The sequence below is a fragment of the Equus asinus genome, chromosome 6 (genome assembly GCF_041296235.1).
Source record: "Equus asinus isolate D_3611 breed Donkey chromosome 6, EquAss-T2T_v2, whole genome shotgun sequence".
Classification (NCBI taxonomy): domain Eukaryota; kingdom Metazoa; phylum Chordata; class Mammalia; order Perissodactyla; family Equidae; genus Equus; species Equus asinus.
In genome coordinates this window covers 101,286,940-101,311,671 of record NC_091795.1, presented here as the reverse complement: position 1 = coordinate 101,311,671, position 24,732 = coordinate 101,286,940, and the positions used below count along the sequence as shown (strand labels likewise).

At 51.2% G+C, this 24,732-nt stretch overlaps 1 protein-coding gene and 1 long non-coding RNA gene across 3 annotated transcripts in view; one reads left to right on the top strand and one right to left on the bottom strand.

Moving 5' to 3' along the window:
• PXDN (peroxidasin) overlaps window positions 1-21,665 on the bottom strand; it is an 87,147-nt gene extending 65,482 nt beyond the window's left edge. Inside the window, exon 1 of one of the 2 annotated variants that reach the window (XM_070512697.1) lies at window positions 21,321-21,665. In XM_070512697.1, the coding sequence (XP_070368798.1) occupies window positions 21,321-21,520 (200 nt within the window). In that variant the 5' untranslated portion in view covers window positions 21,521-21,665. The remainder of the gene's footprint in view (window positions 1-21,320) is intronic. The other variant, XM_070512696.1, reaches the window with a different exon arrangement.
• Window positions 20,710-24,530, top strand: LOC139045574 (uncharacterized). The gene is made up of 3 exons (XR_011504253.1): window positions 20,710-20,836; window positions 24,072-24,171; window positions 24,396-24,530. It is a non-coding gene; the product is annotated as an uncharacterized lncRNA (long non-coding RNA).
• Window positions 24,531-24,732: the final 202 nt, after the last annotated feature.

Genomic DNA, 24,732 nt, shown 5'->3' with positions numbered 1-24,732 from the left:
CAGGCCTGGACAAAGGAGCTCTCGCTTCTGCTGAACCTTGTGCAAGCCGTCTTCCTGTTATGGAAACAGGACACAGGTGCAGATCAGTGAGTGCACCGTCTGAGGGGAAGAACACGCCGTGGTGGATGGTGGGCGCCTTCTGTGACATCACAGGACTCGCTGGTGGGTCTACCAGTCCCGGGCTGAGGCTGGCTTCCAGCTCCAGCCTGTGGAAGCCAAACAGGCTGAGGTATAAACAGCGGGGGGTGAGGAGACAGGACCTGCCCAGGCGCGGAGGCCTGCGGGAGAGCAGACACCGGGGCGCTGCACTCAGACCTGAGTAGGCCACGGCGAGCCTCATACCCATTCCAACTGCCGCCTCTCTGCAGAACCAACTCCCGTGGCTGAAAGCCTGCCGTCTCAGGACTCATCCACAGAAAGAGAAAGAACCTATGTATGTGGAGACACACAGACATGTGTCCTCCAGGCAGAGAGGAGCCCTTTTCCAACTGCTCTGAGTAAGTCTGTCAGTTTTCTAGCTCGGCAGCAGGTTGGGGGAATGTTGCCCTGAGGAAGCAGCAGACAGGTCGGGGTTCAAATCCTTCCTCGGCACTTCCCTGGCTGTGTGACCCTGGACAAATGCCTTGACCTCTCTGAGCCTCTGTTCGCTCATCTACAGTGATACAGTGATAATGTCACCTGTCTCACAGGATCGCTGTGAAGACTACAGGAAATTAGATGAGCAGAGCAAGGAACTGACTAGTGACAGAGGGATCAGAGCGTGGAGGCAATGTGCAGGCGGGGGGCATACCCTCTGTCTGGAAGGATCCCTCTACAAGGAAGCGGGGGTCACCCTCTCAAAGAGACAGGCCACCTCCCGCTCACACGGCGTGGCGCTCCTTCATCTCACACTCAGTGGAAAGGTTCAGAGAAGTGAGCAGATTGACCTGAAACCACACAGCCCAACAGGGGCAGCTGAGGAGGGGACGTGGGCCTCGTCCCCCCGGCCGGGCCTCCGTCCTCCGCTGGCTGCGTCCCTAAGACTTCTTCCGTGGGCCCCTCACCCAGCGTGATCTGAGAACAGTCAGAGTGGCGCTCAGCGTTCCCAGCTTTAACTTGGCTCAGATGCATGTACTGGTGGGAAGACTAATGTGATCTTAATATAGCCACTTCCCTTGAAACGCTCGTGCCATGCCAGATTTCATGTCCAAAAACACGGCCATGTGAGAGTTCCCCGAGGCCTCACAGCAGCTGAGGCGACAGCAGGGAAGGGCAGGGAAGGGAAGGGTGCGTGGCGTGAATTCTTGTCCCCGAACAACAGGTTAATACCCAGCTGGCCGGCGGGAAGTCTGACAGGCGCAGATTCCACGCTGTCTGCCCCTATTCAAGGCCCCTTTGTTCTCAGAGCAGACGCCTGCCTGTGGATCGCTCAAATGCTTCTAGCCCGGGGCAATCTGATTCAACCAGGCTCAGCGGCTTTTCCGACTGGTAACCATATTACCAGGAAACAATGGGTTCTACACACAAACGGGAAAGACACCCTTGAATCTCTGTAAATTCCCACTGGAAATAAACTTGCTGGAATACACTCACCTATTTACTCAATGGGTGAAAGGCTGAGAATCAGGTCGCCAAACTGTTGATGTGGGAAAATTCTTATTTTAGCAGAGTCTTTGCAGAGGGAGTTACAGAATTAGAACTGGACGAACGGGTCAGTGGGGACCAGCAGGCACGCAGAAGCACTTTGACGGCTGGTGGGAAGTCTCAGGGAGCGAGTCAGGCTGACAACGCTGGAAACCAAAGATCCCTCAGTCTGAACATCACAAAAAAAGGACGACCAGAGGCCACGTGTGTCCCGACACAGGCAATGGAGCGCAGGACGCCACCTATGCAGCCGACCGGCCAGGAGAGACGCCAGAGCTGACCCTCCTCCAGAGGTCACGACCAGCCACAGGACACACGGGCAGAGAAGAAGTCACTCAAATCCAGAGCATGGAAAATCCTACAAGATGCGCAACCTGTGATCTTTGTTAATAAAGAAAATAAAACATGGAGAACAGCAGATTTAAAAGTCCTAAATAACAAGCCAACTAAATGCCGTGTGTAGATGGTCTTTGAATCCTGACTCAAAAAAACCAACTATTTATAGCCCCCCTCATATACATATGTGTGCACACCTACACACCACACACACACTTGAGAATCGGGGAAGGTGAAACACTGATGGGATATCAGATGATAATGTCAAGATGTTAATTTTTTAGATGCAGTATTGTGGTTATTTTTTGAAGGTGTTCTTATCTGTTAGAGATACATCCTAAAGTATGTGTGGTTGAAACAAAAAATAAGACTATAAAACTGAACAACAAATATTTAGTTACAAGCAATATATTTCTCTTGTTTAAAGTGAAAAAAAATCCTAGACTACCAGCTTGGCAGCAATATCAACGTTCAAAGTTAACACCATGTGTCTGTTTATCCATGTGTTCACCCATTACTTTATTTTTGATCAGATGCCCTTTTATAAAACGCTTTTCTCTCTAACTCTCCAGGCGAGCGGACCCTTCTTTCTTCCTCAGTCCCTTCCCTGTACACACACGTGTGCGCACACAGCTTCTAGGCTCTAACAGTATCACGTCTTGAGCTGCCTCACAATCACCCCTTCTGCGGCTGACACTGCCGCCCACACACAGCGATGCACCTTGCTATCTGCAAATGAACTCCCCGATCTGAAGCTAGCCCGCCATTTCTCTCCTCACAGCATTCAAGGGCTTCCTCCTGCACAGCTTCAGCTCCTCCGCCTGAATTTCAAGGCCCTCCTCCTAATCTCAGAGATCCTTCCAGAACACCCCACAGCCAGCGACATTCCCCACAGGCATCCGTGGCTTCCCAATGTGTCTGATTCTGATTATATAACCCCCACAGCTAGTAGGCGGTTCAGGCACACGTGACGAATCAAAATTAACTCATCCTTCAAAGTCCAAATTAAACAGCCACGGTCCTGTTCGTAAACACCTCTCAGATTGCCCTGAATAGAAAAATCCCTTTCTCCCATGTCCTCCCAAACGAAGTGTCTCTCTTCGGAGGAGTAGTCTGTCTAGCAGTCCACTGACGGTGAAAACACCAACCTCCCCTATTGGACACACGTTCTCCAAAGGCCTAGTCCCACCTGTGACCTCAGAGCCGGACGGCTACCAATCAGTGACCGCTCAAGTGACACGTGGTGCATTAAGCAATGGTATGATGAACAGCTAATCTCGCCCCTGAAATGGTCCAAACCCTTTTCCCTAAAACAAAACACAACTTGGTAAAACAAAAAAATTGACACTTCAAACTTACCCAATGCTATGTGTCAACCACGTCTTCTGTTTGCTGTAGGAAAAAACACACCCTCTAGAGAGGCAATGGTCTAACTCGCCCACAGTCCACAGGGCAAGCACTGACTCACTCTGCTCCACGATCAGAGATGCCGCCTCAAGGACGTCCGTCACTGTCCTGGCCGTTCTCCTCAGGTTCTTTGTGAGCCCCAGAATTCCACAAACCTTTCTCCAGACTCCCAACCAGCGAGACTCTTAAAACATAGCTGATTGTAAAGATTACACCTCAACATGATCTTTCTTGACATAAGAATCTGAATTATTGGAAACTGCCTGAGATGAGATTTCTGATTTCTGATTTTTTTCAAACTTAAGAAAAGTCTAAAACCATAGACTTTCCCCATTGCAGACACACTAAGTAACTAAGACACCTTTCTGCTTTCTCTGAATGGGTCAGAGTGATAAGCAAAGCACCGAGAATGGAGAAACGTGCGACTGTATCGCGGAAGTCAGCTTGAGAACAAACGTGAGGTGGTGGACACAGACGCCACGGTAACATTTCACAATCTGAGAGAAGAAATACAACATCATGAGTGAGCATTGTACGTGCCCACAGCAGCTACGTCAAAAACGAGGAAAGATGAGAGAAAAGGCCACGGCAAGCGAGTGTGAAGCGTCATCTCGGGTCTCACGGGCTGCCTCCCTGGGGGGGACGTCTTTATTACGGTGGCTGTGAGGACGTCTCACAGTGTACCCGTGCGTCAGAACTGACCAAACGAACACTCTCAGTTAGAGCGGAACATTTTACGTCATTAGCAAAAGTCAACCACAGCACAGAGGCGAACCTACCTTAGGGGTCACGGACCTCAGGCCTGTGGAAGCGAGTGGAAACCTGGCTCGGAAGCGTCTGGAACGGCTGAGCTGGGGCCCGAAGCCCAAGGTCTACTGGACTATCTACAGTGTCATCTACCTGCTGATGGACCGGACTCAGCTGGCAGCTGCTCCACAACTGCTCTCCTACACCTACCCTCCTGACCTCCTCCTCTAGCCCACCGCCCTAACCTGCCACCCGAACCTGCTAACCACGGCCCTAACCTGCCACCCGAACCTGCTAACCACGGCCCTAACCTGCCACCCGAACCTGCTAACCACGGCCCGAACCTGCCACCCGAACCTGCTAACCACGGCCCGAACCTGCCACCCGAACCTGCTAACCACGGCCCTAACCTGCCACCTGAACCTGCTAACCACGGCCCTAACCTGCCACCCGAACCTGCTAACCACGGCCCTAACCTGCCACCCGAACCTGCTAACCACTGCTACATCACCACCAACCCACTGTGTGAGCAACTACCTAACCTCTTACACTAACCTATGGCACTAACCTTTTCCACTTTATTTTGTTAGCTTTGTTTTTAAATCAGTAGAAGAAACTGGGTCCCAGAAGCTGCAGTGATCCACGCAGCAGGGCTTGTGCGTTGTCTTTTTTCCTCTTTGCTTAAACAGGTTTGTTACCACGCTGCTGATGCACTGTATTTGCATGAAATTCTGCACCATGCATACCAACTGTAGTCAAGCTCCCCCCTCATCCCAGGGAGAAAAACCTACTCTGGAGGATAATTTTCACTGAAATTGAACCAAATTTCATTAAGTGGACTGTGATAATATTATAAATGACATGAAAAATAACATTTTAACATTGGCCATCAACTTAAGGAAATAGTTTGCCTATAGAGATTTTTGTCATTTTTAATATATTCTACCCTCAGAATTAAAGCATAACGAACAAGAAAAAACCTGAGTCCTAATATTTGAAAACTAACAAAGGTAGAGTAGATGCAAACAAGTGCAGAACTTCGTAGCACCAACGAGCTGAGTCTATACACGAATCTTCAGCACCACCCAGCCCGGTGCCCACCCTGCCCAGGAGCCCTGGGCCTGCTCCCTTGGGAGTCACTCTAGTTTTGTCCGTAATTCTAACAAACCCAAGGGAAGTGAAAGGCGGGAATTGGGGAAGGTGAGGTCACCCAGGTGACAACTAACCTTGGTGGACGTCTGCCAACACTGGGCACAGCAACAGACATAGAGGGCCAAGGGGACCCAGAAGGAGGCGATGCCTGGAGCCCGTGGGAACAGAGGTGAGAACACCACATGCCACGTCTGTGAGGAGAGGCCCACCGTCCTGTGTCCGGGTGAGGGACACCAGGACAGACGCCAGGATAGACTTCGAACAGCGCAGGCGGGCGCACATGTGCCGGCCACTCCCTCTCAAGGCCTCTCCCTCCAGGCTCTTGGCTCTTCCTCTCCTGTACCAGGTCGGTTAACGCAAGTACACACTGGCTCACTTCCACAGCATCCGCTCGATCCACAGGAATGTCTGTGATGGATCACAACGCCCCTCGATGAAGCTGCCCTGTGCGTGGTTTGCTGGGGCGCACGTAGGAAACACAACACCGCGAGATGCATGCGAAGGCACTGCTGTAGCAGTCGAGCTCCACAGCCCAGAGGCATCAGGGCCCCAAGAACCTGGGCAGCAGCTGATGCGGCCTCCGCTCCTCCTGGGCACAGGAGCCCGGCCTCCCTTCTCACCTCAGTGGCCCCAGCTATGCGTGAGCCCAGAGAAGTCAGCGACCTATCTCTATCCCCTGGAGCCCCAAACCTGTGGGAGACCCTCCCAGGGGCAGGGCTAGCACATGGGACATGTGAGGGGTCGCCCGGGGCAAGAGCGGGTTCGCCTTAAAGCAGCAGGCTCGCAGGCCCAGGATGCAGGACCACAGGGCACTCTGAGCTGCACAGGTCCCCGCCTCAGTGAGTGTGCACGGGAGGGGCCATTCGGGCAGATGCTGTACCCAGGGGAATTCTCGCCCCACACTGTATGCGCCCAGAACCACTCTGCCAGCGTGCACCCTTACACAGACCCTTCTTCCTCCAGGGCTGGTGGACCTCGGGCAAAAGGGGTCACTGAGCCCACGCACGCGCAGGCACACGCACTCCAGAAGGAAGGGCACCTGCAGGGGCTGCAGTGCTCCGAGTGTGGCCAGGGCTCCCTGCTGGACGACACGACCCACTTGGGGGGACGTGTCCCCAACCTTGCAGCAGGGGCTCGGTTCCCCATCTGGAAAGTGGGGCTAACAGCAGGAGCTCAGTGACTCATGACGATGATCCTGTCCACAGAAAATGACCATCCTGGGGGTGAGCAGGAGAGACACGCCCAGGGACCAGCTGACGGCAGTAACAAGGTCTCCTCAGCCGCCAACCTGATCTCAGATGGAGGAAAACGCACGGAGAAAGAAACAGGTGTGGGGGAGAGATGGCGGGGGGCCTATACACGAGGACATGGAGTGTCTCATTATGGAAAGTAAATCAGTGAGGCAGGCATGGCACACAGATGCACACGAAAAGGCAAAGTTTCTATGCCCCAGGATTACGGCTGCAAAATTAACCATAGTTTGCTTTTTCCTTAACGCACTTTAAAAATCTCGGAGGGGCCACCCCAGTGGCAATGGTTAAGTCTGCATGCTCTGCTTGGCAGCCCGGTTCACGGGTTCGATCTGGGTGCAGACCCACACCACCCATCAAGCCACGCTGTGGCGGGACCCACGTGTAGAGTGGAGGAAGGCTGGCACAGATGTTACTAGCTCAGGGCGAATCTTCCTCGGCAAGAAAAAAAAATCTCAAATGAACAGTCTTGCTTATGTCATAATAAATCCCTAAAAGACAGGGTTTTTTCTTTCCTTTTTTTATGTTTTAAAATAAACTAATCGAGTTGTTTTCTAAATAATTTCTAGACAAGAAATAAAAACTCATTCAACAACATGCAGTCCTGAAAAGGAGCAGAGGCAGCTGTGGACTCCGGCCCCTCTCGGAGGGTCTCTCTCCCGGGCCAGGAGTGCTTTCACAGGTGTCCAGGTGCCCAGCTCCAGCCGCCTTCCCACGCGTGTCTGCTCTCTGCTTCCTCGGAGCTCTGTGCCACTGATGCGGGCTCTGGATCCTCTCGAAGCCACAGCCTGACGGTTTCAGCCTCCACTGCTGGCTGTTTGTCCCTTAGTATTTTCTAGTTCCAGCGCCCCTGGGAGACATCTGTCCAGGCCAAGTCTGACCACAAGCAACTGGCCAGCACATGGACTGGCTGTCCTTGGTCAGGTGCCCACCCAGATCCAGGCAGCTGACCAGGAGGACTAGGGTCACGTGACACTCAACAAGGACACTGCAACAGTCAGGGTTCTCCCAAGGAACAGAACCACAAGGACATGACATGTATGTGTGTGTATATATACAGAGAGAGAGAAAGATTTATTTTAAAGAGACATTTACTGTGGAGGCTTGGCACGTCCAAAATTTGCAGAGAGCTGGTGGGCTGGAAACCCAAGAAAGAGCAGCTATCTGCGTCCAAAGTCCATCTGCTGGCAGAAGTCCTTCCACCTCAGGAGATCCCAGTCTTTTTCTCCTGAGCCCTTCAACTGATTGGATGAGGCCCACCCATGTTGTGGAGGGCAATCTGCTTTTTCTCAAAAGCTAGACTTAAATGTTAATCTCATCTAAAAAAATGCCTTCACAGAAAACTCTAGAATAATGTTTGACCAAATATCTAGGTACTGTGGCCCAATCAAGTTGACACAAAAAACTGACCATCACAGACACCCAGGCATCCTGGGATATAACCTACTTGTTACAACAATTGTAATTTAAACAATTCAACAGGTTAATTATAGTTGTTCCTACAGAGAGAGACAGAACTTGCTCTTTGAGTTCAGCAAAATAAACAGACAAATCATGTTATCCCACTGGGCACTCAGCCAGGACTGAGCCAACTGGCCGGCAGAAGGTCACATATCCTCAGCACAAACCAAGCCCAAGACAGAACCAATTTCAGGCTTTACCAAAATATACTGAGTTTTGCTTGTTGCTTTTCTAAAAGGCTCAAATCAGGCTAACTGTGTTTGAATTGCCTCCACTGAGGAAACGGATCACAAAATGGAATCAACAAATATTGAAAACCAATAGTTACTCTCTATCCAGAGGCTCTGAGAGCGTCTAATCTGGGGGGCTTCCTACAGACACAGAACTCAAGAAGTTTTTAGGAAGACAAGAAAAGCAACCCAAGTTAATTACTGAATGAGAAAACATTTTTAGAGTGTTCAGCGAGATAGTTTCATCAATCAGAAAATATCACAGGTCAAAAGCGGTACGGGACAGACGAGAAACCCCGAAAGGAGCTGATAAGAGATGGTTTGAGGTGAAGCGTCAGGAAGGCTTCTGAGGGAAAAAAACGGAGCCCTGTAAAGAGAATAAAAATAAACCTTAGCCAAGGCAGTTCCTCCTGGCAGTCTATGTGGACCTCTTCATTTTAAATAAGGTTATCCCACGTTACCAGCCTAACCTGCCTACTTGCAACTCCTTGGCCGCGATGCCGGAGCAGTCATCTTCCTTTGCACTGAGTTTTTGATGGTCTCACTGGGCTTCTCCAGTGAGAAAATGAGAAGCCCTAAGGCAACCCCCACGGAATGGAATGAGCTGGTTCATCTCCAGCATCCAGATGCTAGCGAAGCAGGATCTTGGAAGAATTGAAAAAAATAATCACTCAAATCATTTTCTTTTGGGCTTCATTCTCTTAGGAACTGCCTGAAAAGGGCTGCTAGACACAGAACTCAGAGAATCCTCAGAGAAATAAGAAGTTTCTCTGAGACTAACGAAAACAACGAAGAAGTTGGATTTAAAGCCAGTGAATTTTGAACTTAGGAAAAAAGGGGCTTAGGTATACAGACAGAGTTCTTTCCACAGCTATCTCCTTTTCCAGAACCCTCTAGCTAGGCTTCCAACCCCACTCCTAACCCATCAGAGGGTAGGACGGGGCAGGGACAGGGCTGTGTTAGGATAGCGGTGCACTGCCTACACAACTGGGTGTGCCTCACAGCCTGGCCCCTCCTGGACAGTGAGCCCCCAGCAGCAGGGTCTGTGTGTCTTAGCACCAGCACTTGACACCTAACAAGGATTCCAGAAATGAAGGAGGGAGGGAAAGAGTGATAGAGAAAGGGATGTGCAGTTGGGCAGACGGATGAAAGAATGAATAGATGGAGGGGTAGCTGAATGGGTGGGTGGATGCATGGATGGATGAATGGATGGACAGATGCATGGGTGGGTGGATGGAAGAAAGGACAGATGGATGAATGGGTGGATGGACGGATGGGTGGATGGACGGATGGGTGGATGGACGGATGGGGGGGTTGGATGGATGGGTGGGTACATGTGGGGATGGATGGGTGGGGGGATGGATGGGTGGGGGGATGAATGGATGGATAGGTGGGGGAATGGATGGATGGACGGATTAGGTGGATGGATGGGTGATTGCACAGATGGATGGGTGGGTGGTTATGAATTGAAGGGTGGATGGATAGAAAGATAGGTGAGTGAATAGATGCATGAGTGCGTGGTTATGGACCAAAGGGTGAATGGGTGATGGATAGGGTGGCACAGGCACTGACCGAAGAAAATTACACAACAAAAAAACACGCACAAGGAAACAAATGCTCAAGATTAATATTTAGCCACCTGTTGCCATGCCAATACAAACATCCCACATGTCTGAATAAGTAACAATGATGACTAATGGTATCCACTTTTAATCACTATTTTTAAAAGTTAAAGTCCTGCTCAGCTGGTGATAGACTTTTAGAAATATTGTGTGACTCCAGGAAGCGACAAGGCTAATCTAGGTTCTCTTTCCCCAAAGGAAGCTGTGAGGAAGAAGAGAAGCACATGTTTAGCAAGAACTTCAGATAAGTTACAGCCTCGTTCCACTGATGGAACACACTCTCACATTTGTCTGCTATCATGCTTCCTTCCACGACATTTCTGAGTAAAGAAATTCCTGCCTGAGAGCTGTAATAGTCTTATTCTTCCCCAAAAAGGGAGAAAATATTCATCTTACAGCTCCAATCACTGCAAAAGCAAACTTTTCTCATCTCTACCAGTGTCGGCTTTATATCTATTTAGAGTAACTGTGAATTTTCAGTTTTATTGTCCTTAATTCTTAGCAAATAATTAACATTAGATCTATGCCAAACTGGCATCTTAGGAAGTTGAGAAGGGAGGAAGCTCACATTATGGGATATTTCCTGGGTCCTAGGACTGCAGAAGGACCCCTGCAGGAGCTGTCCTCAGGAGGGAAAATTAGATGCTCCCTGAACATTTGCGTTTGGTCTGTCAGAGAAAAATGCATATTTACAATGCCCTGAAAACCTGCTTAATGGTATTTCCTAGCAGTAGTTCCTGGCATCACTGGTATCTGCCTCCATTAAAACCAGCACACAAAATAACGAAAGTCACACCCAGGAGCTCAGGGCCTGCACTCCACCAAGAGGAACACACCGCCCATCACAAGCACCCCGTTTCCCCGGGCCTGATAAGGGAGAGCACCCCCTCCTCTGGCCTCCTCCGGCACAGCCCCTTGTTTGAATTTGCATGGTCCAATAAATCCATTCTTCAAGGATACAATAAAAGCTTCCGTTGTAAAAGCATCTTCCCCACAGGCTCCGGGTCAGAACACTCACATAGATGCCCTTCGTTATTCCTCAGGATCTGCCCACAGATGGGGAAACTGAGGCCTCGAGGGCTGGAAAAACTTACCCCAGGGTGCTCTAAAATAATCCAAAAAATATACACAATGGCATTTGGAAAGTTATTGTTACTAGCAGAAAAGTGGAAACAGAGAAATGACCCATAATAAGAATCCACTTAAACAAATTTGGCAATTCCAAACGAAATTAAATACTATGTGGCTTTAGCAATGATGGTGCAGACAACTATTGCCTAGACACATGGCCACAACGTGTCACTAGAACTAAAAATGTGCACCATGCGCTACAGAGCAGGACGTAAAGCACGACCCAATTTCTGGAAATAGATGATAGATAGATTGATCCATAGATAAATAGATAATATGTAGATAAATAGATCCTTAGATGGATAGATAGATCCATAGAAAGACAGATAGACAGATAGATAGATAGACGTAGATAGATAGATGATAGAGATAGACAGGTACATAAATACATAGAGATAGATGACAGATGATCCGTAGAAGCTAGATAAATGTAGACAGATGATAGATATGGAGATAGAGCTGTAGATGTAGACAGACACATGGACATACAATATTTCTGTGTACATAAGCACTCATTTAAATGTTTGTTCATGTCTGTATCTGAGGGACAAGCCCAACTTGTTAACAGTTTCCTCTAATGAAAGGAATGTAATTTTTTTGTGTGTGTCTATATTTTCACATTTTTCTACCATGACCACGCACAAGTTGCATAAAAATATTTTAAAAATATGTTGTAAAAGAAAACTAAACAAGATGGTGCAATTCAGTGGGTAAGGGGGCAGGTTGCACAACCTCCCTCCAGGGGGGCTCAGGGGGAGTGGCTGACTTCATCCGTCCTGTGCCCACCCAGCTCCACGCCTGCGAGAGGTGAACGACGACAAAGAGCTGAGGGGCCTATGACAGAAGGCAGGGGGGCAAGTTTCCAAAGGCCTTCAAAATTATACACAACTTGAGAATTACGGGAAGTAAACAGGAAGAACCGGGATCCTCCGGCCAGCGGGCAGGAGCGCGCACGCTCACAGGACGCGTCCATCCCCGGCATGCAGGTGGCAGGAGATGCACAGTCTGCCTCCTGAGCAAGAAACTCAGAAACACAGCTGATTCCTGGCCCCTGGAAGCTAACGATTCCTCGTGGTTTTTCTCCTTCCAGCCCCTCACCACTTCTCCCCTTATTTCTGTAATTATCCAGGGCTGACATCACGTCAAACCCAAATTGGTCTCGTCCCTTGGAGAAAAGTCTTTAGTTGAGCAACCTGCTTACGAGAAATGTGGCTGTGACGTGTGGGTTACAGTCACTGAGGCCACTCGACACTTGCCACAGAAAATCACATCCGGCAACTCTCTACAGAATATAAATAATCCGCCTTTAATCCCCAAATAATAAACAACAAAATTCTTCTTGTTGAAAAGAGAGGAAGTTTTTAACCTGCATTTTTCCGTGATGGAATTTGCTACAGCCCACAGCAGGAGTTAAACTAAACTAAGCAGGGTCGGGTGGTGAAACCCAGTCGGTCACAGACACAGAAACAGTGGGAGCACAGCCTGGTGGCTGCCTAGCCGATCTCTGTGGAAAAGCATGAGAGCACAGAGCTGCTCCCTGCCCATGCCCGGCAGCGCCCTGTGGAGGAGTGCGCAGACACGGAAACAACCTGTGAAGGGAGGCTGAAAACAGAGTCCAGCACGGTCGTGGCATAAACTGACAAGATGCTAACAACTCACTTCTTTTTCCTGGGCACGAACAAATCAACGTTCCCCAGGGCCCCTGCTCCCAGGCTGGGACATGTGGCCAGCGCAACGTGAGCAGCAGTGAAGCATCCCATTTACGCTCCCTTGCGCCCCTTGCGTGACAGCTTGGAGGGCCAGGGACTGGCAGCAGAGCCCCCGGATGGACAGATCCTGAGTCCCTGAGTCACTGTGAGAGCAAACATTTTCTTAGGTAGTAAATATTTTGACTTGTCACAATGACCCAGCTCTGCCTTTGTGGTTAGAAGGCGGCCACGGAGAAAAGACAATGAAGGGCTGGCACGTCCCAATGCACTCAGTCCACAAACAGGCAGCTATCCCACTGACCGTGGTCTGCTGACCCCTGGCTGCAAGCAGAGCCTCTGACGACAGCTGCCCAACCGCGGACATCCGCCCGGGGCCCTGTGAGCGAGGGGGACGCGCTGTCTTCATCCACGAAGACTCTGCGACCGCTCCTCACAGCAGCTGAAGCCCGATTACGCTGACGAGCACACAGGCATTCCAAAGGCAGGTGGGGACAGCAGCAGGGTTGCAGAGCTCTTAACTTTTTTTAACTGCAGACTTGGGCATGTGAACTCAGTCATTATTTTACTCTAATTGTTACTTACTTTTTAACACACCTCTTTGCAGAAGAATTTAAAGGTTTTCTTGAAAAAGTGAATGAGGACTTCCACTTTTGAACACGATGGAATAAGAGTGCCGGACTTACCGTCCTGTCTGGAACAACCAAAAAGCTGATAAAATACACGAAACAAGTGTTTTCGAGATGTTGTACATCAGTGAACAACGGACACAATCCCTGAGAGGTGAAAACGAACGAGGTGACCACACGTCCACCCCATGGCTGCCTAGGAGAGAAGATGATGATGACGCTGTGCATCTGGGGAGACCAAGGCAACGAACTCACAGGACAGAGACAAGACACCCGGATGCTCCAGCGAGAGAGGACGGAGGGAGAGAGAGAGAGAGAGAACCCCAGGGATCTGCAGAGCGTGGAGTACTCAGCTGAGCACTGAGAAGGGCATGCGTGTGGGCAAACCAGGAGAAGAGCAAATGAAATCTAAGGTAGAAGAAAGGAAACAAGAAAGATCAAAGCAGAAATCAAGAGAACGATGAAACAGAAAAATCAATGAATCCAAAAGTGGAGTTTCTGCAAAGATTAATAAAACTGACAAACCTCTAGGCAGACCGATCAGGGGAAAAAAAGAGACCAACAGGCGTTTCCAATTTCAGGAACAAGAGAATCTCACCCCAGATTCTCAGATATTAAGAGGATAATGAGGAACAGCTTTATGATGGCAAATCCAACTTGTGTGACACGGGCAGTCTCCCTGGGAGACACAGTCTTCCAAAGCTCTCAGAGAGAAAAAGCCCTGAACGGCCCTTTATTTGTTGAAGAAACTGTAGCTTAAATCCTTCCCACAAAGACAACCAACCCCAAGCCCAGGAGGCTTCCCTGGGAAGTTCCACCCGATGTTTAGGGAAGAACTAAAACCAAGTCTACCCACACTCTCAAAAAACTGAAAAGGAAGGAGTGCTCAACTCATTCCATGAGGCAAGATTTACCCTGATAAGCCAAAGCCAGACAAAGACATTCCAGGAAAGGAGAACAAAGGCCGACAGTCCCCCTGAACACAGCCAGGTCATCTCCAACCAGGCAGAAGGGCGGAGGGAAGGGCTGCCAAGGACCAGAGGAGACTTCGTGGGCAGGGAGGTTCATTATCTTGATTGTGGCGATGCTTTCACAGGAACAGACATATGTCAAAACTCACCAAAGCGTGCACGTTATATATGTGCACTTTCTTAACATCAATTATGTCTCAATAAGGCTTTTTTTAAGTGAAAATTCATCTGGACAAAGGTCAAATGAGGGAATCGTCACTGGTTAAGCTTCTACTTCAGACCTGACTCCAGAACAAAAGACGAGATGATCCTGTAGGCTGCTCCGGGAGCCTCTGAGCTCAGCAGCTCCATTCCCAAGAGTGGGTGCCGAGCGAAGAAACCGCCAGCCGCAGCCACTGTGGGCCCTCCTCCTGCCCGAGCTCTCTGATGGGCTGGGCGTCCAGCCGGGACCCCTCTCTTCAATGAGCTGAAGATCCCGTGGGCAATCAGATTTGGAACAAAACCGTTTTCTTAAAAAAAAGAAGTCTCAAGTAAACCCTAAAGGAGAAGGAAAGGAGTCCCCTGGGGACATACAGAGGAGGGTCTGACCACCCTTTATCCAGGATCTTTGGGTAAAGTTCTTGGGGGATCAGGGTCTCCCAGATTTCCATCCCTAAGAAGGCAGAGAAACAGGACAGAGGCAACAGTGTCCAGAATAGAGAAACTGTCACAACAAATTAACAAAGATAACCGACCTCATAGCCAAGCCGGGGAAGGTAGACCCTGAGAACTAACCCACGAAACAACTAGCATATGCTCACTCAACTGGCATATGCTCACTCAGCTTTCTTGCTAGTTTCGATCTCAGGATTTGTCTATCTTGATTGTGGACTTCTGGCATCTGAAGACAAACCACATGACCAGGGAAGAAAAAGTACAATTTCTATTTTCCAAAATTAACTTCGAGACAAAAAGACTATAAATCATTGGAACTATTCATTTAGAAAGATTTTACGCCATCAACGACATTACTTTAAACACCAGAAAAGCATTCCCTCCCCCAGTGACATCATCAGGCTGTTTCATCCAGGTGGATACGCAGCACGCAGAGCATAACAATTCTACAGTCCCATCCAGATCCCAGGGAGCCACTGGCCTCACCGAGAGATGGCAGTAACACAAAATGTCCTGATGGACTGTTTAAGCATCAAATACAGTAAACTTTAACTGCTTTTCAATTGAATTCACCAAAAAATGCACTTTTAAATAAATCGCATTTTCTGTGTACCCCAAAAGCATATGAAACCGTCAAGATTAAAATACTCAGTAAACCCATACACTGAAGAGACCTTACATGTTGGGTGCTGAAGACCAGCGACCCAAAGAAGCTCTCGCAGTCCACACAGTAAGGAGGAGACGAGGAGGACCCAGGTCCCCGACTCCCAGCCCTGGGTTCTGACTGTGGAGCTCTGCGGTGGGGCCCCCGGCCCCCACATGGTCACCATTGGCATCTATGTCGTCTGTTCAAGTGCACAAGAAGAAGCCTGGCATCTCAGAAAGATAAAAAACATACTTTGCCAGTGGGACTCAGCATACTGCATGTTGACTTCCAACTTTTACCTAGTTTTCAAACTGATGAAGAGGTCAGCGCTGCAGACTGGAATTTTGTCACTGTTTTTGTTGACATCTTTAACGTTAAACCTTTAATCAGTGCGGTGGACAGTTCTTGTCTAGTCTGCCCAACAGCCACTTTAACAAAAACGCCCTGTTCCTTCCTCTGGGCAAAGGGCGTGGCCTGCTTCCAGCCCACCAGTTGGGCACAGCAGGTTCCATCCACTGCTCCAGAGGCAGGCGGGGCCCAGGCCTTGGGGCAAGACCTCCCACTCCACCCCCCTCCCCGCCCCACCCCATGTGCTTGAGACCAGGCAGGTGGTCCTTTCAGTCAAGTTCCAGAATTTGTGCTTCTGCACCAAGAAAGAGTCATTCACTCTCTTTCCGTTGCACTGAGCGCCATTAGAAGGGAAGCCGACAGCTGTCAGTCATCACTGTGTAGAGAAACTGAGTCACAGTCTGAGTGGAGAAGGAGCCCAGTGCCTCATGATGGTGGCATTTGGACCCTGGATGAAGCCACGCTCGAGGCAGGAGCTGTCTGATGGGCTTTCCTATGATGACTATTCCCTGGACTCATTAAAACACGAAGGAGGCAGGGAGTTCCTCCAACAGCTGAACTTCAACTCAATTCCCAACAAGAGGAGCACTTTCCAGGCACAGCTTTCAAATACAAGTTCACATTTTCAAATGGTGACCGGGTTATAACTAAGCCCAGAACCCACTCCTGATGGAGACGTCACACTCAGAGCTCTCCGCTATCCACAAGACGGCTCTCCAAGCTTATTTGGGACACCAAAGTTTCCTCCTCTGAACACAGCACGCGGTGCAGTCAGAGCTCAGGAACAGACCCCCGTCCGCATGGGACCCTGCAGAGCAGCTGTGAGTGGGAGGAAATATCTGGTGCATCACCATTTGGGAAAGATAAATGACCAATACCTAAATATTTAAAAAGTAGCCAGAGCCAGCCCTGACGGCCTAGTGGTTAAAGTTCCGTGCTCACTCACAGCTTCGGTGGCCCAGGTTGGCTTCCTGGTCTCAGAGCCAGACCACCCGTCTGTCAGTTGCCATGCTGTGGTGGTGGCTCACACAAAAGAACTAGAATGTCTTACAACTGGGATATACAACCATGTATTGGGGTTTTGGGGAGGAAAAAAAAAAAGAGGAAGATTGGCAAAAAAAAATAAAGTTACTTCCCACACACTCCATGTAATTAATAAATATTTTTGAAAAGAAGTCTTCCTATGACAGTTTTCAAATGCATTTGAGCTGCGATAATAAAGATTTCATCGTAACAGGGAATTTACAAATAAAGTAGTAATTTGTTTTATGGAAGCCAAAGGCTCCGCCTTGGAGCCTGGTGTCCCCAGCGCGGCACGCACTAGTGCTCTGCAGAGCCCAGAGGAGCCAGGATGCAGCCTTCGTGTCCACCGACCTTGTGAATCTCCCACCCCAGAAGAGGCCAGCCTTCCCAGGAGCTGAGGGTGTCCCCAGAGGGTCAGGAGGGAGGGAACTTCCTGTGAGCCAGAGGGAGAGTGGGGAAAGTGCCAGGGGAGAGAGCCGGGCCTCCCAGCATGCAGCTGCCCTCCTCAGCCCACCCCCACCTCCTGGCCAGGGGAACGGTTTCTACCTCAATCCACCTTGAACGAGGAGACCTCATCTCTGTGCAAAGGGAAGCTCGTGGGAAATTAGATTCTCCTGATAGCCAAGGCTGGGGAGCTCCAACAGAGGCTGGTGAACAGGCAGAAGCTGTGACTCAGGGCTAGTGTCCCAGGGACCAAAGGAAACAGTGAAATGGCCTGAAGATTCTCCCTCCACCTATGTGTCAGGATCTCAGAGAGGCCTGTGGGGGTCCTGCAGGAAGGCGGGGACCAGATCCATGAAGTGGCAACACTGGGATCTTCTTCCCATGTGGACAGGGGCCGGACAACAGGCATCCACTGGCCCAGACCACCAAAAGTGCATGGTGCCCAGAGCACGCCGTCCCCACACAGCCTGGTGCACGAGACGCTCCTCCTCATCACTGCACCTCGGGCCCTCACTCTCCAGCGCCCGACTGGACCAGGAACTCCATGAGGCAGGTACCAGACCAGGCACAGACCCAGGCACACAGCGGGTCATCAGAAAGTTGAGGAGTGGGGGAACGGCTGTCTGCCAGGTGGACCCTGTACCTTGGGGAGAATTCAACCAAGTGTGCCCCCTGAGGAGGCTCTCCCTAGCCCCCTGCCTAGTCCACAGGGGCCAGTCCACAGTTCCTCTGCAGCAACACCTTCCAGGGTCCCCCCAGGACACATCCCCAGGCTCCCTGCAGAGCCAGGGTTTCCTGTCACGTGGACGGCACTCCGGGGTTAACTCTGGGGCTGTGGAGTGGTCTGGACTGGAAGACGGATGTCAGTGATGAAGAGCTGATGATTCCCATGACCTCACGGCGGAGGCTACAGGGAACGGAAGGTGTCGCAGAGGAGGAGGTGTGGAGGGAGCGGGCCCACAGGCCAGAGCCCAGAGCCCTGGGCCTGTGGCCAAAAGGCTGGGGTTGAGAGGAGGGCAGGAAGGGGGCCAAGGAAAAACGTCAGCCTTCATCTTTTAATACTAGCCTTTCAACTATCACAGTGACAGACATCTATCATGGCAATGAATAGAGTGTAATGCTCAAAAATTAAACAAGCATTTCTACAAGAACTTCTGAGAGGAAATGAATACTCCACCCAGTGGTGAAGGGGCTTCTACAGGGGCTGCAGAGAAGCTGCAGAGCCGCCAGACCACAGGGCGCCGGCTTCCAGCTGCCATCTGTTCTAGGACACCACTTTGCACTTTCCAGTTGGTGTGACTCAAGGGTCAAACGGAACCTGAATCACAAGGTGGCCTCAGACGTTATTTTCTGAAGCCCCAACCACGAATCAACACAATCCACTATGAGGCCCGGCTGGCACACACTGCTGGAACACTGTGCGGCACACACTGCTGGAACGCCGTGCGGCACACACTGCTGGAACATTGTGCGGAGAAGTCTGACATTTCCCAGTGATTGAGAGTCAATCTTGCGGGGGGGGGGGTTGCAGTTCTTGAAAGCAAAGGGATGATGTGATGGTTGGATGGCCCAAGTAACTTTGGGGGCCAGGCTCTTTATCTATCTTCATATCTCTTAAGTCCTCAATTTCTACCAAATAATTTCTTAAAAAAAAAAAAATCATACGCCTGAGGTCTCTGGGAGAAAAGCTGAAAGCGAAAACTAAGTATTTCTGTGTGAGTGGAATTTGTAATATGACTGCGTCCCACCATGCACCTGCCAGACTGGACCCCAGAGACATATCAACAGGGTGCCCCCAGAACTGGCCCTGTTCCCTCATTCCCTACTCCCTGAAGGATGTACTCCATCCGACTGTCTCTTCTTTGTTTCCAAAAACCTACCCCCTCCCCACGGTCATTAAAAAGTCTCCACTTGTGCCCTCAGTCCCCACCCTCCAGGGGCCAAGCGACTGGTGAACTGTCCCCCAGCTGGAACCTGTCACACCAGGACTCAGTTCTACCCTCTTCCCTGGTGTCCACAGTGGCCATGATGGGAGCTTCCTCTCCCGGAGCCTGGTCTGCACAGCTGTAAAATGGGTGGGTGCTCATTTCAACGAAAATCTGCTCAGTTCTCTTAGGGGTTTGCTTATCTCAGCATCTGTTCTGCCTGCCTCAGAGTCGATGAGACCAAGGATGGCCATTTCAAAACATTTTTTAAAACTACAGAGACCCATAAAAGTGTAACATATAAGTGTGTACGAACGAACACTTTCTGGAAATCTTGCAAATGCCAATTATCACGTCACTCTCCTTTCCTGTGACCCCCACATCCCGCTCCCCACTTTACAAACTCCGTTAGGTTCTGTAGACAATCTCACCATGTGCAGCAGGCCGGAGGATCCCATTTTTGCTCCACAACACTCATATTTTAAAATACTGTTCTTTTTAAAAAGCAATTAAGATCTGAGGGCAAAGCATAGGACAAGTATTAGACACTGGCCAGATGTAGAAAATGGCTTCAGGGTCCAAGCGTTTTCCACTGACTCACTGAAGAATTAAACTACCCTACGGAGAAACGCCTCCCCCCCCCACCCCCCCACTCCCCCGACTCCCCCCCCTTCAGTCCGTTTCTTGAGAGTCTGACGCCCCCTTGGGTCCCTCCTTGGCAGGCCGCTCAGACGCTCTGGAGGGAAAGCCCTATTTATCTCTCTGAGAGGAACAATTTCGCAGGCTGGGAATGACTCCCGACAAAGACCCTGAAGGAAGCTTTCTGCAAACTCAGCGACCACTAGCAGAGGTCTCCGTCCATGCACTCGGTTTTAAAAGTAAGGACACTAACCGCCCACTTCCTGAATAGTTCGCTCAAAATTTTACAACTTTTGCAGGCTCTTCAGCGGTGCCAGAGGAACTTGGCTCAGCCAAGAAAAGTGGAAACTATTTTTGGCATTCAGAAGGGCAGCTGTAGGACGCTGAATTACAGGCGGCGCCTAAAACGCATGCCTGCCTTTACAGATTTTGAAAATTTCTAATCAAAGTCGCATCGGAACACCTCGAGGCCTGCAGCGAACTCTTGCGGCATTTCGGGCCCTCTGGGGACGGGATTCGGCCTTTGGGGACCGACTGGGGCGGAGGCGGGCGGGTTTCCGGGCCTGCGGGGCCGCCGGAGTGCGCGACACTTTGTAACAAGCCGAGCGCCAAGTATCCGCGAAGTTTGGCACAGCCGGATCGCGGCGCACCTGGGCTAGAGCCCAGAGGGACGAGCCCCGAGCGGAAACCGCTCGGACCCCGGCTCCGTCCAGACCTGAGCTGCCTCAGAACTCGGAGGCCCGCACCGGGCCCCTCCCGGAACCTCGCCGCCAGGCTTGCTCCGGGCTCAGGGAAAGCCCCAGAGAACTGTGCGCCCCGCGGGGCCGGGGACATTCCGCGCCGGAGGCTCCCGGCGCCCCAGGCGGACGCGGGGACTGGGAGGGGCGCTGCCGTGAGTCAGTGAGGGTACGCGAGGGAGGATCCCCAGAGCGGGGCCAGGGGGTGCCGCTCTCCAGGAGGAGAGGGAGGGAGGGAGGGAAGGAGGGGAAAGGAGCGGGAGGCGGAGGGGGAAGATCCCGGCTGAGCCGAGGAGGGGGAGCCCCGCGCTCCGCGAGGAAACTGCCCAGAGGGGGAGAAAGGGGAGCGGAGGAGGGGAGCCAACAGGAGGGATCCCGGCCAAGCGCGGGGAGCGGGCAGGGCCGTCCGGAGGAGAGCAGGATTTTCCCGGGCTGCTCCCGACCACTTCCCAGTCCAGCGGGGCATTCCCTGCGCCGAACAAAGGCGGCTCAGGAGGCCGCGCGAACTGCGCCCAGGTCCGCCCTCTGCGCCCGGACCACCGCGGACAAAGGGCCGCGGGCCCCTGCCCGGCCCCCGACGCCGCGATCCTCCCCCACCTCCCCTAGTCCATCGCCCTCCTGCGCCCCCGCCGCACTCACAGGATGGAGGTCTGCGGCGCCACGGCGGGCACGGCCTCCAGCAGCAGATGCATGCAGCGCACCGTGGTGCGGAAGCACAGGCAGCGGCTCGGGCACCCGGCGCCCGGCTTCGGGGCGACAGAGGCCAGCGCCCCCCAGCCGCAGCACAGCACGAGCGCCAGCAGGCAGAGGCGCGCGGGGCCCGCGGGGCGCAAGGCCATGGCCGACGGCGCGCACGGACGCTCGGGCGCACCGACCAACCGCGAAGGGCCCGGCGCGTCCCCGGCCCGCTCCGGACTGCACCCGCCCGCCCGGCCGGCCAAGGCCCAGGTCCCAGCTGTGTGCGGGGGGCGGGGGGCGCCAGCTGTGCACATGCGCGCGGCTCCTCCCTTCCCACCCCCACCTCCCCAGGGGCCGGGGCGGGGCTAGGACCTCCGGCCGCGGCGTCCGGTCACTGCGCCCCCGTCCCTGCGGCGGGGCTCCCGGGGTGCAGGGGGAAGATGGGGGCCTGGCTTTCAACCCCAGATCTGCACTCACGAGCTGGGGTCTCGGCCAAGTTGCTTCGCCTCGCCTGGCCGCCGTTTCCACATATGTGTGATGGGTTTTTTGTTATTTTATAAAACACTTTTAGAGAGCTTATTATGTCCCAGGCGCGGTTCCAAGCGGGCACTCTCTGTCTGTCTCGTCTCTCTCTCTGTCTTTCGGTCTCTCTCTCTGCCTCTCGCTCTCTCTTTCTGTCTCTCTCCCCCTCCCTTTTTACTCACACACTGCAGCGGGATTTGAGGCAGGCATGCGGGCTGAGACTCCAGAGCCTGTTAACCACTCGCTCTGCCCACTACTGACCACAGGGCACTTTTAGGAGTACGGAAGATCAGGCTGGCGTTCTACCAGGGGCGTGCTTGAAGGCATGCTGGAATGGGACCAGGGGGTACCCCAGTACTTTCCTATTGCTGTGTCAGCACTCTCCTGTAGCTCACACAGTTTCGAGGGTCCACATCTGGGACCAGCTGAATGAGGGGTCTGGCCCCTCTGGAGGCTAAATGTCTGTTGTTGAAGTTACCAGCCCTATTACCACGTGGAACAGCTTTCTAGGGACCCAAAACAAGCCATCCAGCGGTCCTACATACTAACCAGTCACAAATCTCCCCCGCAGCACACTCCTGGCCTCCACACTCATTTCCAAGTGCCTTCTAGAGGTCTCCCCTTAATGTCTTACACAAATTTCAAGCTTATCATGTCAGAAACCTAAAACATTACTCTTCCTAAAAAATCTATTTTTTCTTCTGAATCACTGCTTTGATCCTCCAAACCAGTCTCTCATAACTTCCAACCTGGAAGTTGTCCCTCCCATTTAAGGAGTTGGGAAATCCTGTTAATTCCAGTTGCTCATGGTTGCTCAATCAACTTCAGTGCTTTCTATCCTCCCGCCTCATAACCACTGAGAGTCCGGCCCTCCCCATCACCCCTGGACCACCACTGAGTACCCTTCCTGGGTAGCCTGCCTCCTGTGTCTGCCTGGTCCACCTTCCCCACAGCCGACAGAGAACATGTCACAGCTTCAACTCTGCCACTTCTCTGTCCAAACATCTCTGGGCCCCTCCAGTTTAACTGGGCAAAGGCCATATTTCACTCAACACTAAGAACTTACTGCCTCTCCCAGGAGACAGGGGCATCTCTGAGCAGCTGGCTTCTCTTTTCAGTTCAACAGCTATCTCCTAAGCCAGCGGTGATGTTAATTTTATGTGTCCATTGGGCGGGCTATCAAACCTAGTGATTTAATCAAACACTAATCTAGGTGTTGACTGAAGGTGTTTTATAGATGAGATTAACATTCTTTGACATCTACAATCAGTTGACTTTAAGTAAAGAAGATTACCCTCCATAATGCGAGTGGGCCTCATCCAAACAGTTTAAGGCCTTACGGGCAAATACCAAAGTTTCTCAGAGAAGAAATTCTGCCTCAAGATTGCAGCATCAGCTCGCACCTGCGTTTCCAGTCTGCTGGACTGCCCCACAGATTTTGGACTTGTCAGCCCACACAATCGCACAAGCCAATTCCTTAAAATCTATCTGTGTTTTTATTCTTCCATCTATCCATCCATCCATCCTTCCTCCCTTCCATCAATCTGTCTTTTTTTCCATCCATCCATCCATCCATCCTTCCTTCTTTCCATCCATCTATCCATCCATTCATCCATCCTTCCTTCCTTCCATCCTCCTATCCATCTATCCATCCATCCATCCATCCTTCCTTCCTTCCTTCTTTCCATCCATCTATCCATCCATTCATCCATCCTTCCTTCCTTCCATCCTTCTATCCATCTATCCAGCCATCCTTCCATCCATCCATCCTTCCTTCCTTCCATCCGTCTATCCATCCATTCATCCATCCTTCCATCCTTCTATCCATCTATCCATCCATCCATCCATCCATCCATCCTTCCTTCCTTCCTTCCTTCCATCCATCTGTCCATCTATCCATCTATCCATCCATCCATCCACCCATCCATCCATCCCTCCTTCCTTCCTTCCATCAATCTGTCTTTCTTTCCATCCATCCATCCATCTGTCCTATTGTGCTGTTTCTCTGAAGACCCCTGACTGACACACACCTGTTTGCAGAGCATTGGATGAGGAAGTGTGGTGGAAGTGGGAGGCCAGGATAATGATTTAGCCTAAAGAATTTACATTTGAGTAATGAAGCTCTTCCTTATTTTAAGCTAAATGTGCTTCCCATATCTTTTGTTCATTATTTCCTGCTTCTGCCCTCAGAGACCACGGACCCTCACACCTCCAGGATCTTGACCTCCCAGGGGGTAAATTGTTTAAGGATGATCAAAGCCACTGAACTTTTCTACTGCCATGCACCCAGGTGAAATATCCCCATTTCCCTCTGATGACCAATTTCCAGATCTTGTTGTCTGCCCCAAATCGTGTTATATGTCCCACAGCAAACATTCCTTTCAGGGGGATTGTGCTAATGGACAATCTTTAGCTGTTTAGGTTTCCATACACAGAAGCAAAGATTAATGAGTGAAAGATGCTCCTTATCTTCCATCCTCTGTGTTCTGTGAATGCTATCACTGAGTTCTACAGCATACCAGGTGCGGCCCTGGACACACATGGAAACAATCTCTACTCCTGGTCGAGTACTGGCCTCTGTGGCAAGGATTCCCCACAACTACCTTTGTGCAGACGCCTTAGGATCTGAGCCTTGCAACGTCCCTCACAGAAGGTATTATTATCCCCATTCTTCAGAAGAAAAAACCAGTGTTCAGAGATTTGGGTAATTTGCCCATGCACTTGTAGGTAATCAAGGGAAGGATGGAAGGAGGGAGGGAAGCAGGGAGGAGAAAGGAAGATGGTGCTGACTCAGCATTCGCAGTGTGCCAGGCACTGACCTGTGTGCTTCACCTATTGTAGTGGATACTCG